Source organism: Antennarius striatus, chromosome 1 (genome assembly GCF_040054535.1).
Source record: "Antennarius striatus isolate MH-2024 chromosome 1, ASM4005453v1, whole genome shotgun sequence".
Classification (NCBI taxonomy): domain Eukaryota; kingdom Metazoa; phylum Chordata; class Actinopteri; order Lophiiformes; family Antennariidae; genus Antennarius; species Antennarius striatus.
In genome coordinates, this window is record NC_090776.1 from 30793516 (window position 1) to 30812277 (window position 18762).

The 18762-nt window shown below is 39.8% G+C and overlaps 1 protein-coding gene across 3 annotated transcripts in view; it reads right to left on the minus strand.

Annotated features, from left to right (window-relative positions):
- smyd3 (SET and MYND domain containing 3) overlaps positions 1-18762 on the minus strand; it is a 59778-nt gene that overhangs the window by 2436 nt on the left and 38580 nt on the right. For all 3 annotated transcript variants that reach the window (XM_068319996.1, XM_068319976.1, XM_068319986.1), the window contains exons 6-10: positions 10867-10934; positions 7334-7436; positions 6696-6806; positions 4796-4883; positions 4436-4610 (exon numbers count right to left, since the gene is read on the minus strand). In XM_068319996.1, coding sequence (XP_068176097.1) covers positions 4436-4610; positions 4796-4883; positions 6696-6806; positions 7334-7436; positions 10867-10934 — 545 coding nt within the window. The remainder of the gene's footprint in view (positions 1-4435; positions 4611-4795; positions 4884-6695; positions 6807-7333; positions 7437-10866; positions 10935-18762) is intronic.

Consider the following 18762-nt stretch of genomic DNA (forward strand, 5'->3'; position numbering starts at 1 on the left):
TTTACATTGGATCCAGTATTCATTCACTCCTCATTCATCCTTGGTGATGTTAAGCTACATGTAGTATGTAGCCACATGCCACGGCTGCCCTGGGGCAGATTGACGGAGTTGGAGTTGTAATACATAAACATTAGGAGCAGATCTCTTAAAGATGTGCAAGAATAAATGAAGTATTTCTCTATTTCAGTTAATACACCTCCTAACATATGGCTGTGTGCATGTTTGTGTGTTAGACAGTATTAAAACCACGCCTGCACAATTCCCATAAAGCCTGAATATGGAGAACGGTCCATTGATGTACTCCTGCTGCTGTAGTTGTTCTGACACTAAAGTACTCAGACAGAATACACAGAAGTAAACGTGTGCACCAGAATCACAACTACTTCCTTTATTATTGATTAGTGGCACCCTTTATATTGTGGGGCTAATTTTAAAATCCCCCTGTCATTATCTCAGGAGCTTTGTCACAGTCTTCAGTCTGAAAACACAATTTTTAGTCACAACTAATCCCAAATAAAACCTCCTGGTCAGGATAACTCCCACAGGGGAGGTAAGGCAGCAGGAGGAGTGTGTAGATGACCTGAGGCACGAGTTACAGTCCAGATGATCAATGAGGGGAACCCCCAGAGAACACACACACACACACACACACACACACACACACACACACACACACACACACACACACACACTCTAAATTGGTTCATTTAAAATATACATGATGAAGCCTTCCCTGAATTTGTTATAATCTTATTCACGTGGAAACACCCAGAAATGCATGACTCACACACACACATGGTGACGTCAGTGAACACAGCTCATCCAGCACCAATATATAAAGACGAATGTTTTAAGTGAACTGAGACATGGTCCATGGTAAAGTTAATGCACAACAGTGAACTAAGGAAGAGTTTTATTGTTGTCAATACTCCAGTTCTTAAAATGTTCATTTAGCCAAGTTTGCTCACCATTTATCCTCTCCTTGATCTGTTCTTTCTCTACTTCACATCCTCTTTGCTTGGCTCCTACCTCTTTACATCTGTGCGTTTTGCCCCAATAACTGCAGGGATTAAAGTTGGTGATCAGCCAGATGTTCGCTCTTGGTTCTGCTGCACTCCACTGGTTTCTCTTCTATCGTCTTCAGTCATTCCTCTCACCTGTTCCTTATCTGTGCTCTCTCTTCTTCTCTGACACGCACATACAGCCAAACACACACAACTGGACACCACCATTAATATACTGTATGTAGGATGCAGACAGAGATAAGGTGAGTGCTTTTGTATTTGATTTCACTTCTCCTCATGAGATGTTACCAGTGCTCCCAACGTGGGTCACCATTATCAGAACATGATCACATGCAAATAGAAGCGGTTCTGAATCTGCTATAACCTTCAGCATTCTCCTTAACTGTAGGAATGAACAGAATGAAAGGACTGAAAACAATGGTTCATACTAGTTTTCACTGTTTGCTTTAGAACTGTGGAAGCCTCTTGGATGAGATGTGAAACGTCTTCAAGGAACTTCCTGTGGATTGATGTAAACACCTGCAGTGGTCTCAGCCAAAAGCTTGTCGGATCTTTTTTATCAGAGTAGTCCATTTCTTTGTACCTTCAAGCTGAACTAAACTGGTAACTAAGAAGCCAACCAATTATAAAGGTGGTCTGAGATTATGGTAAAAATTTAAAACAACTTTACACCTCTATGAATAATAAGCTAATTACAATGTTGATTTAATTAGAAAGTCAGTGATTTACGCTGTCGAGACAGGCGAGCACACACATCAACACCAACCTCCAATTACATTCTTGCTTTGCATATAGAGTCACACAGCAATTAAAATAATTTCAGTAAGTTGCTGTCTCTTGTATTCTTCCCCGGGAGAGTAAATTGAAAAGTAAATATGGTCTTGCTGCTAGTTAGAGAAGTGTAGCTCTGGGCTGTGGGTAAGAGAGGAGGCGAGAAGGAGACATTAATAGTTGTGGAAGCGCGTTGGATTTACAGGCAAATGCAGTGGAACTAATGAGGTTCGTTTGAAACAAAAGATCCACGGCCCGCCGTTCTAGAGAGGGAAACACGGCTTAATAAGAAAAGAATTTCAATTAATAATTTGTAAACACGGAAAAATTAGTGAAGTGTTCTCTTTAATTACCTCTGCCAGCAAGACTTGGCAGAGGTCATGTGATCAGTGTCCTCTTTGCTCATTCATTCGTCAAAGACGCGTGGTGGAAGTGTGTGTGAGAACAGGTGTTTAATTTCAGTCTAAGCTGGAGGTTGACCTGGAGGAAGGTCTTGTTAAGGTGCTGCTCCAAGAAAACCAAGCTTTAGCAGTGTTGGTCTGACAAGGAACAGGCTTTATGTAGTAACACTAACACCTAATCACCCTTGATGACCGACAAAACGGGTGTCCTTCATGGTTCTGCTAGGGTTGCAGATGATGCCAAAATGTCACTGCAACAAAGAGGACAGAGGAAATTCCCTGCTTATTCACTCTGACGGACCAAAAACTGCAAAAGAAAAAAACTGAGAAAAGTTTATGTTGTTGGGTGGAGACAAGGGATGGAACCAAATAGCTTTTTCTTACATGGCTGCTGCTTCAGAAAGGAGCTGTACTGTTTGTACATTCATGTATTCATGAACCGCACTGTGTGTGTGTGTGTGTGTGTGTGTGTGTGTGTGTGTGTGTGTGTGTGTGTGTGTGTGTGTGTGTGAGCATGTCTGCAGTAATAAAGTGTGCAGCATGGAGACATCAATAAGCATTGCATGTCTGCAGCACACACACCTTACTGATGCAGAGACATGGAGAACGCCCCCCCCCCTACATATCACAGATTGAATAGTGAAACTGGAAATGTAGAGAGTGGAAGAAAAAGAGAATATAGAATGAGGGGAAGGACAAGTGAAAGAGAGAAGAACTCCTGCAGCTATCATTCTCCCATCAGAGGAGCCCAGAGGAGACAGATGAATATGGAGAACCTTCCTCTGTAACACTATTTTCTCTCCTTTGCTTTCATTTATTTCCATCCCCATTTCCCCATTCCCCATTCCCCAGTGCATTCCTCCAGTCGTCTTTCACCATTTTCCTGCTTCTCCACTCTATGTGCATTCACTTCAACTTTCCCATCTCTGTATTTGCTGCTTATTGTTCCATCACCTCTAATCCCTCAGGTTCCTCGTCCCCTCTAACACTGACCCTCTCTCATTTGTCATTACTAACATTTCCTTCCTCACATCCATCCTCACCCCGCCTTGCATCCTACCCTCCTCCCTCTTCTCACCAACAAGATTTTGTTCATAATTTTGCTCCATGAATAAAACTTATATGTTGTAATATAAGCACTCTATATACAGTACAGTATGCCCCCCATATATATATATATATATATATATATATATATATATATATATATATATATATATATGAGAATAATTAATGAATCACACACACGCACACACACACGCATGCACACACACAAGCGCACACACACACACACACACACACACACACACACACACACACACACACACGCTAGCGTTACAAAGGAAGTGGGCAGCAGAGCATTTAGCTGTAGGTGTCAGCTGGCCAAATTAAACCAGAACCCATCATGACTCAACTCCCCACAACATAATGGGAGGAAGTGCTTGAACGGCTTCAGATGATGTTGATGGTGTTGCATTGTGGGTTGTATTTGAAACAGATTCTGCCTTTGATTGTTTAGTACACATAATCTGTTCCGATACCCTGTTCATGCTGGAGATGGGAACCCAGTCCCACATATTGAAGTTCTTGCATTTTAAAAGCACCTTTTGCCAATTGAGGATGCTTTGCACGCAAGTCAATCCAGACACGTGTCAGCGTTCCTGAGCTCAATTTCCACTGCCTCGGTTGTGGAGTTTCAACATTTACATTTGTTGTATTAAGTGAAGACAAAGGCATACATTCATGTCCGTCACTTTGATCGACTTTAAAGTTCCTTTAAATCTTCCCCCCTGACAACTGCCTCTTGTTTGTATGAATGTTTTAATTAAATCATGTTCAGCTTCATCCTCCTCCCAAATCCCTAAAACAATCTTCCAGGGGAGGAAAAGCGGTTTTGGGAGTCAGCTGATTTGAGTTTTACTTTGAATGCACTCTGGTTGAGTTCCTTTAATCCATTTCCTCACAGTTCTGTTTAACATCAGTCACTCCGTATATTCCCTATTAACAGCGAAGCAGAGAGAAGTTTTCTCCTTTAGACATGGGAAAATATAGAATCTGCGGTGCACTGGCTTTGTGCCTGGAGTGTACCCTGCCTCATGCCCCTTGTCCGCTGGGATAGGCTCCAGCAACCCCGCCACAGCGGAAAGAGGGGGTACTCCAGATGAATGAATGAATGAGAAAACATAAATCAGACTTTCAGTTTTTATACTTTCAGTATGAACTCGTCAAACCCCTTACCTGTACGCTGGAAGTGTCTTCTCCCCATATCTCAAAGCTTCTTCCCAGGCTCCCAGATTAACACAAGCATCTAGAGCCATGTCTGTCACCCTGATCTTAAACACGTTCTCATCTGGTACATCAACACCAACAGTTGATAGAAGATGACTGCATTTCTCCTGTAACGGCTGCCAATCTGAAGGAAAAGTGAACATGGTGAGCATCTAAAGGTGTACATCAGCACCCCCCATGGGAAATCATATGCTGACATGATTTATCTCTAAAAACACATTCAAATGTACTCTGAAGATTATTGTAGAAACGTCATTTTTATGATATAATGATCACAACCATTCAGTGTTAACTTGATGTAAAGCATACCCTTTGAGGCAAGAAGCCCTTCCAGTGTTGGTAGAGCTTCGTTCAGTCGGTGCCAGTCTGATTCCGCCCCTGACAGCATGAGTGTGTCCTGCAAAACAAAGACCGAAGACCTAAACATCCACAGTGGGTGAGTACACTTCATGGTCTGAACAAAGACCCTCCCATCAAATATATGAGTTAACAGACTACTTTTACATTCTTTAAATCCAATTACCATCGTAATTAATATCCCCAATTCCTTGATCCTGAAACCCTCCACAGCTTTGATGATCACGTTTGTGAACTATCAACAAAAATTAGATTTTCAAAAACAGCATCTCTATTCTTTTGTCTCAATAAAAATATTTCCTTTTGCACATACATTACTACACATATTTGGGTCATTCCTGGGCATTTTTTAATGCAACATTTCTGTTAAATATTGCCAACAACTCTTTTATCTGCATTGAAGAAAATGAAAAAGTGATGGAGAATCCTCACCTGTAAATGCATCGCACTAAAACCTTAACCTTAACCTTGGCAACTTTAAAGTAGCAAACACTAAATCTAGTAAAATGTGGAGAAAATTAAGAAATTTTGCAACCAAACAAAGAAAAAAGAAATGACCAGTGTTGGCCGTCATCAATGGAGAAGAAAGCAGCACTTCTATTTTCATATGCGCCGATCACACAACCACATGCAAAAAAAGAAACAATTGCTATATTGTGGGTTTGATGTCAACAGTCATCTGTCGCCATGACAACTTTGGGTCAAACCCCAGCAGCCCACCACCATCATCATCATCTGAAGATTAAAAGAAGCGAAGACAGAGAAAGTGTGTGTGTCCACGTTTCGTCTGCAGAACAAAAACAGGTTGAATAAAATGAAGCCGTTGTCCCACAGAATCAACGGAGTTCTCTCTGACATGATCTCAGGCACACACACACACACACACACACACACACGCACGCACGCACGCGCACGCACGCACGCACGCACGCACATATGCACACACGCACGCAAACACACACACACACACACGCACGCACATGCAGTTTTGAGTGCAAAAAAGAAGGAGAAAGGGGGTGGGGTTGGGGGGCGTACAGAATGACAGAGAGTCATTGACATATTAGAACACAAAGATTGAGTGGATTAAAATGGATGGGAAAGAAAACCAGGGTTGAAAGACATGGTAATTTTTCTCGTTTTTCAGGGAGGGGGGGTGTGGTCAGAGACAAGAGAGAGAGAGAGAGAGAGAGAGAGACAGAGAGAGAGAGAGAGACAGAGAGAGAGACAGAGAGAGACAGAGAGACAGAGAGAGAGAGAGAGAGAGAGAGGTGTAGTGCATGAAGGAGTGACAGAGGGAAGAGGTGTTCAGGAGAACAGAGTGAGATTGAAGGAGGAAAAGGGAACAGAGGACAAGAAAGGGCATACTGTAACAGGTCATGTACAGATTAATAATCCAACAGCTTCACAGCAGAGCAGTGTGTGTGTGTGGTGTGTGTGTGTGTGTGTGTGTGTGTGTGTGTGTGTGTGTGTGTGTGTGTGTGTGTGTGTGTGTGTGTGTGTGTGTGTGTGTGTGTGATCGAGTCACAAGCCCGTTCAGTCATGCATGAGAATCAGTTCAGATAGGAGCTGATCTTCATTAATCAGATCACTGAAGGCTTTTTGCTATTTAACTTCTGTCCTACAGTTTGTAGTACAGCTGCTGTTGAGGCGCAGCAGCAGGAGAAAGCCTTTCTTCAATACAACACGCTGCTCCACTCTGTGTCTAAGGGGGTGTCAGTCACCACCGTGCAAAGATTAACCTGAGTGTGAGAGTTAAGAATTATTTAGAGTACATCTAGTTCACATGTTTTCTACACTCTGAAAACTGACCCCTGAATAATATGACAGGATGATTTGTGAATATGAAGCTTACTCTGTCTTTAGAGGTGCAAAGTTGACAGTTGCAGGTGAAATGGTACTGGAGCTTCAGCTGTTTCTGTCGTTCTCCAGTCGGTAACAACATCCCGATGTAACTGATGTTTAGCTGAGGACAGAGAGAACCGTCAGGTCACATCATGTTAATGCTCAACATTTTATTCCACTATCTCACAGTGATCCTGAAAATTCAAGAGAAAGAATTAAAATGTAGTCCAAATGGTGCAGACTTCACATTGTGAGGAGGCATGGTGTAGGAGTAAATGGAGTGGATCTTCCAGATGGCATGGATGCATCTCATTACATGCAGCCAGGAGAGAAGTATGGAAAATAAGGGGAGACTCTGCCAAAGTCGGAGCTGACATCCCGCGTATGTTAGGGTGATACTTCACTTGGAAACAAGTCCACAGATTTTGAAGATATAAATGATCTGAGGTTAGTAAATTCAGATAATAACCACAGAGATGTTATGGGCATTTGTTTCCAATACCTAAAACAGCCTGAAGCAGCAGCATCACTAACACCAGTAAAAACATCGCTCATGAAGGAGATGAACGTAAGAGCAGAAGCAACATCGTAAAGAATAAAACTACAGTCCTAGTCCATGTTTTTAACACTGTGAGCGCTCCACCGTACCTCCTCTTCAGGGCTGATGTCTCGAACAGCTCTGAGCAGCAGTTTGGTCCCCTCAAACACCCTCACACAGTTTGGGTTGCAATCATGGTTCAGCAAAGACAAACTGGGACGAAGAAAACAAGAAAATGGGGGTTAGGGAAGGAGGAAGAGTGAAAGGCAGATCGGAGAAGAGAGGGAAGGGAGGAGGACAAGAATAACTAACTCAAGGGGCAAAGGTAGAGGTACAGACACATCTTAGTGATGCTCCAACAGCAACAGTTTTTAAATCAATGACACTAATACTGACTGATCATTGCTTTTGCCCAGCGACACGTGTCCTTCAAGTGTCGCCTGACAGCAGTAGAACAGAATGAACAGTCTGCTTATGTCATAAAAGCCTCTTTATGTTACCCCACATCAGTCCCAGCAAAGGAGTAAGATTCATACTCCAGATTTACCAACAAAGCGTCATCCACACGATGTTGCTACTGCCATAGACTTGTTTGTATTTACACGATGATTGATTGCATGGATGGCTTTTTCATTTTAACATCTAATAATACCAGTTACCTTACAGTTTAAAAAATATATTAATATCAAAATGAAACGGCTTAATGCGACCAAATTAAAATGGTTTAGAATTATTGCGGCAGCAAGATCGATGGTAGATGTAGAGGAGCAGAATTTCATTCCAGAAAATTTTAATAAACGGCTGTGGAAACAACATGACTTAATTAGAATGAAAACAGATTTATTTCATGCAATGAATGATATCCTTGACTCAAAGAAATGTAAGTATACAACTAATCCATTAATTTATTGGGAAGACAAATCCGCTCAAAACAGTTGTAATGTAACGTAATGTGAAACAGGGTGTCAGCCTGACGTTCTTCAAATCTACTCCAAAACTTGTAAAGACAACATATTTAACGCTTACCTCAAAAACATCATTAATGTATTTTTATTCTGAATAACTGCCAGTCCTAGAGTCAATTTCATTTTGCATTATTTATCTTTAAATTAATATACTCATTTATTGCTGGGGATTTTTAGGTGTTTTTATGGAGGTTTGTTTAAAAAAAGGTAAGAATTTAGGGAAACTGGTCACCTTCTTAGTGCAGTATCTGAAAAATATTCTCTACTCCAGGCTCACCAAACCATGGAAGAATGATATACAAGTGCATTTATTGTCACCACTATAGCACTGAGGAAGGGATGATTCAATAGAGGATTCTAGCACAAAAACAATCCTACCTTTAAAAACAGGTATTCAAACTCATTAATCTGACCTTATGTCGTCTGTATAAACCAGTACATGAAGTTGATGGTCAATATTACCCATAATGATTACATTAACAGCCATGATTCTGAAAAAAATTGCGAGCTTCTTTGTGCAGTAAAAGGACATTTGCTTTCACACACGGCTGGACATCTGTTGTTCCTGCTGTTTATTATATTCAAAGAATAAAAAAATAGGTACAAGATAGACTGTGTGTGTGTGTGTGTGTGTGTGTGTGTGTGTGTGTGTGTGTGTGTGTGTGTGTGTGTGTGTGTGTGTGTGTGTGTGTGTGTGTGTGTGTGTGTGTGTGTGTGTGTGTGTGTATTTAACCATTGTGAAACCACCAGTAAGCTCCTAGCTTCGTTCTACACTTGAGACGTTGTGGGGTGAACATCAACGAGATGTTAAACCCTCTAAATGCTGCTTTTATCTGATAGGCAGTGGCTCATTAGCATAATAATTATATTAATTAACTAAACACATCTCACATTACATTATCTGCTGAAGCTAACTGTCAATGTGTGCAGTAGGAACGGAATCAAATATCCGATGAGTGTCACACCACCGTCACTACATTTACTCTTAATTGATCATTTACTCTTAACTGATATTTAATGAGTGAGACGTTGACATAGTTTTTTCCTTTACTTTTGTGCCTCTTTATTTTTCTCACTGTTAATTGTCTTCATGTGAAGAAGTGGTTCAACCCTGTGCTGATGCATCAGATATGATTGGGATGATAAATAACAATTTAATAGTGTTGTTTCACACTTTCACACAGGATGTCAAATTTATCACATCTACTGTACAAAATCCAAAAGTGCTTTTTTAATTATACATTGTAAAAAAGTGTAAAGTGAAATAATAATAATTTACTGACTTTTATGTGCTATTTCTGTGTTGTGACAAAATTGGGATCTTTGTTACCTTAAATTACTCTGTTGCTACTCCTTGACCTCCTCTCACTGCATGTTGACCAATATGAAGCTGAGATGATGCAGATTCAGAGCAGTTCAAATGGATGTGAGAGGACGAAGGTATATCTAGAGGAAAATCTGCACCTGTCAATATGGAAAATCACACAGTGTGTGTGTGTGTGTGTGTGTGTGTGTGTGTGTGTGTGTGTGTGTGTGTGTGTGTGTGTGTGTGTGTGTGTGTGTGTGTGTGTGTGTGTGTGTATTTAATGTAGTACAATGATAGAAGTATTGACAATTTTTTTTTGTCCATAAAAACTTGCACACATTTCCTCTCAGCAGCGCTCTCACTTCTTTTTTCAGAGCTGTCAGTGCAAACTGACCTTCCATAGCTGTCTCTTCAACAAGGAAACCCATTTCCAGCTGTTCTGGTTCAAGACGACATTAGAGCTCTTTGTGTGAGCTCTATTTCTTAAAGGCAGAAACTACATTTAAATCACAGGTTGTAGTCTGGATGGTACTCAGGGCACTTTGGAGAAGCAGATGAGAAAGTCAGGAAAAATGATCAGAAAGGTGTGGGGGGAACACAGGTGTAGCCTCATCAGAGTACTCCTCTCTTCAGCAAACCCCATGGTTGCTAGGCAACCCAAAATATAGTCTGGGGATCACTATGGCCCTTCATTTATGGATGAGTTATGACATGAATCACAGACACACACTGACAAATACCAATATGGATTGACTGAGCTTTGGTGAAGCAACTGTGACCATCTGACTTCTCAATACTGCCCAGCTAGAGTGGTTGAGATACCTGCAGAGAGAGAGTGTGTGTGTGTGTGTGTGTGTGTGTGTGTGTGTGTGTGTGTGTGTGTGTGTGTGTGTGTGTGTGTGTGTGTGTGTGTGTGTGTGTGTGTGTGTGTGTGTGTGTGTGTGCAAAGCAATGCTAACAACATGTGCAAAAACAAAAAAAATGCCTCAAACAGCGCTGTAAAATTATGTCAATATTCATTTTCAGTTTTTTGCCTCATGACAAGAATTCACCTTTTCTCTTTCTTGCATTTCAAAGAAGTGTCAATAAAATATAATGAGGAAAGTGGGACAGGTGGGTGGGGTAAAGAAATGGTGGGGTTGGCAGGGGTGTAATGATCTGGCAGGAAACCAAAGACACATTTATATCTGGCAGAATTTTTATTTTGTAGGTGTGACAGAAAGACATCAAAACAACAGAAATGATGAGCTAAATTGATACTAATGGTGTGTGTGTGTGTGTGTGTGTGTGTGTGTGTGTGTGTGTGTGTGTGTGTGTGTGTGTGTGTGTGTGTGTGTGTGTGTGTGTGTGTGTGTGTTTGTGTGTGTGTTACCTGGGATAAAGTCCAAAGCCAGTCTCCTGTAGCTCTCCATCACTGACTGTGAAACAATTACATGTCACCTATAAAGGAGAGAAAAAGGATAAAAGTATAAAGACAAAGGAATGAAATCAAGCTGCTTCAACCAAACCTTCACATCTTTAATCTCATACCGTGGACAATTTTACATGTCAGCAGCCAAAGCGATCAGCACTGTCTTCTCATCCTCTTCTCTCACACCAACTACCTTCATGTCCTCTTTCACTACATCCATAAACCTCCTCTTTGGTCTTCCTCTAGGCCTCCTGCCTGGCAGTTCAGAACTCAGCATCCTTCTACCAATATATTCACTATCTCTCCTCTGGACATGTCCAAACCATCTCAGTCTGGCCTCTCTGTCCCTCTGATGTGTATAATAGTTTGTAAATCAGAATGTAAAGCATTATCTTTTTGTCCATCTTAAAAACATGCATCTACATTTCGTTCAAACATTCTTCATCTTGTTGTCAGACTTCTCAAAGACAATAATTATACTTTTACAGCTTCTTGATAACCACGTTTGAAACACACGGATCATTGTAATGAACAGAAGTGCCTGAATCATTACACCTTGTGAAAAACAAAAACTTGTTGCAAACAAATATGCATTGCCATCATCCTATTAGTCCAGAGCTAGTAATCTTTTGACCTTCATCAATGTGTAAATATAGACTTACACTTAAATTTGCTTCAGAATAAAAGATATTTTCTATACCGTAACATTTAAGTGTATAGATGTCTCTCGATACACTGGACATAATTCAGGGACAAATTAATTGAAGCATTCAGGTGAAAGACTAGAGATGATAAAAGAGGGAAAATGAAGGGTTTTTCATAGTTGATGCTAAAGAAGACAAATAAAATGAGCAAAGAAGTTCTATAATCTTGACAATGAAACAGTAAATTAAATAAAACATAAAATATGTTAAAAAATGACATGAAAGCTTAAAGAAATTAAAATAAAGGGGGAGAAAAACACAGAAATCTTCGTTATGTCAGTATCTGAGCTAGCGCTAGTAAACAGTGGTGTTTGTGAATGTGTTGGTGGTTTGGTTTATGGTCCCACAAAAAGAGATAAATAATTTTAATTTGAATAACATTGGTATTCAGACTTTCAGATATAGATGCAGACAGGGGCAAGAAGAGAGTAAGAGGAGAGAAGAAAATCCAGCAGGGAAGCCGTGATAACCCAGCTTGGTTTGAAGGCCAATGTTTGGTCGCAGGAAAATAAAATGATGGATTTTCGGTGCTCAGATGCATCACAGCTGATTGACAGCATTTCCCACATGACACAATTAAAGATGTGAAGATGCCATTATTGACATTTTTCTGTTATATTCACCCAAATACAAATTTGTGTGGTTATGTACATTAATGACTAGGCTTGGCTCTATCTACAGTATGTTATGTAAATACATTATATATATATACAGTATATATATATATATATATATATATATATATATATATATATATATATATATTAGTATTTAAATTAACATATGTTGTATGTATGAGACATGAAAGGCTGTTACACATTTATTCTATATATACACATATACATATATGCTATATACACATTACATTGCAATTGAATAACAGCTCCATTGTCATGTGATGATTGGATTTTTGAGGGGTTGGGGGCTGACAAAAATTGTCAACAGACTGATGTATGTATCATATACGTGAGAAGAGACTCCCAAAAGCAGCCACGATCCAGAGGAAGCTTTTGGAGGAAGACGACAGGTTCTGTTCCTGGTGAGAAGCTGGAGTCGCGCTTCCATGTGGCACGACAAGTAGTAAGTACGACTTCAAATCATGCAGGTTGGGAGCCATTTTATCAGGGCATGATCAAGATGCTCACAGCATCTTAAAAGAGGGTATTGGATCAAGACAGCAGTCCATTACAATCTGAGGTCAGGCAGGAGCCGAAGTCCCTCAAAAAGCAGCACAGGGAAATTATTATATACGGTTGGAGTGCTCCTGTCAAAAACATTCAGTCAAGGATAATGTACCCAGAACTATTATCTGAAGTCCACTGCAGAAGCTATCAGCAAAGAAATCAGTGACCAGTTGTGCCTAAACAATCCATCAAGGTTATCGAGCAGCAAAGAGCAGAACAGAAGAATGCAAAAGGAATCCAGACAAACACTACGGATTAGTGGCTATCACAGAGTACCAAAATGATCATCATGATAGAGCTGACGACGTCAGACCCATGAGAAGATGTTCAAATAGAAGCAGCTGAAATGCAGTACATCTGCCACACACACACCATCCATTGAGGTAGCTCTATAGGTTTCTCCCTGTTTGCTTCTGGGCTTGCTCAGCTTGATCTTCACTCAAACCACCTTGATCTTCTCTTGAAGTTTTCCCAACAGCAGTAGATCAGGAGCTTGGCTCTAGTTAGGGTTGTAAGGTGGTCCTTGTACTGTAAGCTTTGACAGGAGACACCCTCGAGCCAGATCTTATCTACCATCCTCCAACCACACGCTGAGATGCCTTAATGATCACCTCTATCACCACAGTGATGGTTAGGAGGAGATCACCATGCACTGGAGTTCCATGCTAATGTTACAAATAGCCGCACATCCTGTGAGAAGCCCTTGAAGAGAATGAAAGAGAATCTTTTTTGATAGTTGGCAGCTTCAGTCTATTCAATGATACTTTTAAGATGATGGGAAAATGTAAAAATTACACGAAAGCGTGACGTTAAATGATTGATATCTATCTTTACTAACTGGCTTTGTCTTCATGGCAAGTTCATTACTAATGAGATATTTTAAAATTGTGGAGATGCAAATCATCATAATAAAACCACAGCCGGGTGAGCGGGGCATGCATTGTTACCATGGTGATGGAAATTTTCCACTTATAGTATAAGATGGGCAAAGCCTCCCACACATTGCTTGTTTCTTTATATCTTTCCTTCCCTCCACAGATGTGACGGAAGGTTGTTCAGAGGTGAGAGTCTGTGGCCCAGTGCCAGAGAGGTGGACCAGTGGGGGGGGGGTGACCATGTCTAGAGGGTTTTTGTCTATCCATCTGTAGTGAATGAATTGTTTTCTACAACATGAAACAGAAGGAGAGCTGCATCAAATGATAAAGCATATTTTTAACAGTAGGTTTTTCATGGGGATTACAGGTTTGATATTATTAAATTTCCACTGCAGAAAATAAGAAATTAGCATTTTTATTAGGGTTTTCTTCAAAATAGTGCACAAAATGTCAGTCCCTACATCCATTACTTTGTTTGCTCATTAGTTTTTCAAACAAAATTTCTGCTGAATTTATTCATTTATTTATTTGACCTTTATTTAATTGAATGGGATATGGTGTGGAAAATTTTATATAGAAACACCCTATCTCCAAAATATTATCTTCAAAGATGTCTGTGTAGAACGTCAAAGAAAAACTACAATACAAAAACTCCATGCACATTTTATATTTTGGACTTTACACAATTTATTTCAGGTACTGAAAGCTAGATAACAAGTCAGGAAACATTATAGAGTGACAAATCCGGCCTGCAGAGGAGGTATGGATGGATGGACAGACCAATAACATTTAATCCTTACTATACAAAAGTACTTTCTTTGAGGTAAACGTGTTTTTTTCTACAAATAATCATGTTGGTGCATGATTATTTGTATTTTCAACAAAGATTAGTGACAGATAATGCTCTATTTAACGGTAAACAGCAAGAACAGATACCACGTTATTGTTTCATAGTAAAGTACATTCTTGGACTATCCATCTCTCTTTTATCATTTTATTAACACCCTCTTAATATAAAACTGTCACTGCAAGTAATTCTTCTGTTCTTTGTCACTTATAATGAAAATATGCAAGCTGTACCAAGTCTTCTGTAAGGATGAAATAAGAACTGATATGATTAAGACTAATGTGAATCATGTCCATCCATCACCATGATAAGACAAGACCAGAAAAACACTGCGATGGATAACCTAACCTGTTGGTACTGATCCAGAGCAGCCGCCCAGGACTGCACCATGAACACCTGACGTTAAGTATTCAAAGAGGGAAGGGCTGATCAAAATGATTCCAGGGGGCACATCTCTGAGTTTACGAATGGGGGTTTGGGTGGGGAGCAGGAGGTCCTGTCACCTCATAGTGGAGGATTGGATTGCTCTGCTTTGTTCTGTCATGCCAGTTCAAAACATTGTGACTGCATGGTTTACAACTTTAATGTCGCTGGAATCGCTTCAATTACTGTCAGTCTGGAATAAAATACAAAGGCCATCAGATGCAACTTCAAAGGCCACATCTATGTGTGTGTGTGTGTGTGTGTGTGTGTGTGTGTGTGTGTGTCTGCGTGCATGCGCGTATGTGTGTGTGTGTGTGTATGTGTGTGTGTGTGTATGTGTGTGTGTGTGTGTATGTGTGTGTGTGTGTGTATGTGTGTGTGTGTGTGTGTGTGTGTGTCTACGTGCATGCGTGTGTGTGTGTGTCATACATTTGTTACTGTTATTATTATTATTACTGTGTTGTTAATCTGTACATACGATATCTATTGCTTCGTACTCCTGGAAGAGGGGTCCCTCCTCTAGTCTTCCTGAGGTTTCTCCCATCCATTTTTTCCCCTGTTAAAAGGGTTTTGGGGGGAGTTGTACACAAGGTCAGAGGGATATTGTCCATGTGCAGATTGTGAAGCCCTCTGAGATATTCTTTGTGAATCTGGGCTATATAAGAATAAATAAACTTGAAACTTGAGAGGGATACACAATATGGATGGTGCACGGGTCAGTGTTACAACCAATTACGATTAATGTTATCTGCGGCACCATGTGTTGCTATTATTATAGGTTATTTTAAGTGTGTACACTTAAAATAACCTTTTTCTCCCTGATGACTCATTTTGGTGTTGATATCCAATCGTCTCTTGCAGAAGAAAAGAAAATCAACATGTTTTTGTCAAGTTGGCACATTTTTAACTGAGGAGCGACGATTTTACAGCACCGACGTGTTCACAAACAAAACACCCACACACAATATGCTCTGTCTACACACACATTGTGCATGGAGAGAACCAGTATAATATGAAAGTTGATATATGAAACAAAGTGTATGTAACTCACGCACATCAGGAAGTAGGTTTCTGCGAGAGAGAGAGAGAGTGTGGAATGAACCCATGGGCTATTACATTCTTCTTTTGAAGGACCTTCTGTAAAAGTCCAGAAAAGGTCCGATCTTGGATTCTACATGAACCAAAATAATATTAATAATAATAATAAAATGTATTTAGATTAGATTAGATTAGATTAGATTAGATTAGATTAGATATATTTAAATGGTCCCAAACTGGAAGTTCACATTTTGAATAACTGGGCTGATTTCCAGCAAGACTTTAACATAAAGTAGTCTTTGTGCAGTGAACCCTAACTGAGAGGCAGCAGTATATTGACATGATACTTTTCCAGACATGGTCTGAGAGGTCGGTCCTCTTTCTGCTCCTTTCCACTCCATCGATTGTTAACTCGGTTTCTCTCAGTCTGTGTACAGCTCCAGCGGAATAAAGACGGAAATGAAGGGAAATGGAGTAAGCAAGAACTTGAAAAGATGAAAGGTGCAAAGTTTATTGGATCGGACTGTTTGTGGACAGGGTAAAGTAAGCAGTATGGAGGTCTGGTTGGACAAAGAGCAGGTTAATGTCTTTTGAACAGTAACCATCGGAGGAAATCGATTTTCAATGCTCAACTGCTCTGTCATGGATGGAATCAAAGGGGGTTTCACAGGGAGAAGCTATTCCTCCCACTACTCTAAAAGCAACAGCCGGCCAACTCTGGATGGTTTTTTTCTCATTCATGCACTGAACTGATGACTTTCATCTCACAACCAACACATTCTTTTCATCTTCAACCCTGAGTGAAGCCAATGGAAATCACGAGCGACGGGACACATAAATGTCACTCATTGGTCACAGCATTTGAAATTTGTTACATTTGATCACAGCTGATTAATAAAATGCAACCACTATTCTTTTATTAGTTAATTTATAATGATGGATATGAAGACATGATGACCTTGAGTGTTCATTGGAAATGTGAAATCTCTAAAATTAATCTTATTTAAGAAAGTACCACTTCAGCCAGAAATTCATTTCACTATTTTTTTCTGTAGTTGAATTTTTAAAAGTCACTATGTAAGATTATATTTATACAGACTCTTATATTATGAGGCTGTTCTCTCATAACCATGAAGCTTCTCTGCACAGACTGAAAATCTGATTTTAGGTGGTGGGCCAGAAAATGTGATATTAGACATCTGAAAAAGCTTACAGGCCAATTTCAATCCTGTATCCAGGAGCCCAGAGGTTTAAGCTACAAAATTAAAAATGTCTATATTTGTTGTTCTGTAGTAGTTATTGAGGGAGAATGAACAGTTGTGTGTGGCGTACTTGTGTCCATACTGACCAGTGTAACTGCACACAGCGCTCGTACAATACTGGTAAATGTATTGACATGATGGATTTACTTTGACAGATGTTACTTTTATGCTTATAATCCCTTTGTTCATGAGTAATGTGAACAATATTTCCTTAATTTGGAACACAAGGTTACTCTTTTTAAGGTTATCACGTTTGTTTTTTAACAAACGTGATTGACTAACGATTAGGCGAGGGAACATGCCACTCGTGTAACCTCTTATTCTTGTCCTGCTTATGAGATGCAGGAGAAGCTGCTCTTCTCAACCTACTGAATTTTAAAATTGTAGTTTTGCACACTGGAACAAATTCCCACTGTTTTGTGCAATGAACGATTTTCTCTATTGAAGGTTGAGGCAGAAGTTCACTGATTATTTAAACAACAGCACAGTTAAACACAACATGGTTCATGCTTGATTTTAAAATGTGAAAATAAAATTCATAACTTTAATGATGTGGCTTATTTCTGAACGGATATTCTTTGCACTGTCTGGCAGGGCAGATATAGAGAGATTGACCAAAAGGCCTTGACTATTAATGCAAAAAGGTTGAACATGATAAAAAATATGTAATGCTAGTGGTATTTACCAACACAGTGATAGTAAACCCAACATGTGTGAGGCCTGTGAAAGGAATTAGTTGATTTGTAACTCGGTGTTTTCCAATAATTGTTCTTTTATAATCTTGATGTTTAGCTCATTTGTACTGATGGGAGAGAAAAACATCAATATTTATGTGAATGATGAAACTTCCTCTCAAGATAATAATGACTTTTGTTGCCTCTCTTATAGATAATGTTTTCATAAGCAAGCTCTTCTGCCATGCCAAAGGGACCCCCCCCAACACACACACACACACACACACACACACACACACACACACACACACACACACACACACACACACACAATTCTTGACTTTGTATAAATACAGTTATTTCCCGCTGAAGGGTGACTGTCAGGTTAAAGGCCAAGTGCTTCATTCAACCATCTGTGTGTATATCTGTTGTGCCTGTCGGTGTGTCTATGGTTCAGCCATGTGAACACGCTTACACATGACATTAACACCAACAGAAGCCTTTGAACTGATACGCTGATGTGTGCTGCATCTGTTGAATGATGATGGGCTTTTTTATGGTACAGTGTTTAATGAGATGAAGAGTAGCCATTCTAAAAGCGTCAGCTTATAAATGTGTGTGGAGTGCATGTATGCTTGTTGAACTGAGGACTGTGTAATTTCATTTATATTGTTTTCCTAGAGTCCTATTGGTAATCTCCAAGTGATTAGTTTTTAGTAGCATTTATTATTTTTAGTTCTGTATTCTCTGAACATACAGCTGACTTCCTTCCTTCTAAATAATGCATTTAAATTTGAACTCTAAGCTTAGCAATTCTTTTTAAACACTTCCTTACAATTCATGTATTTTA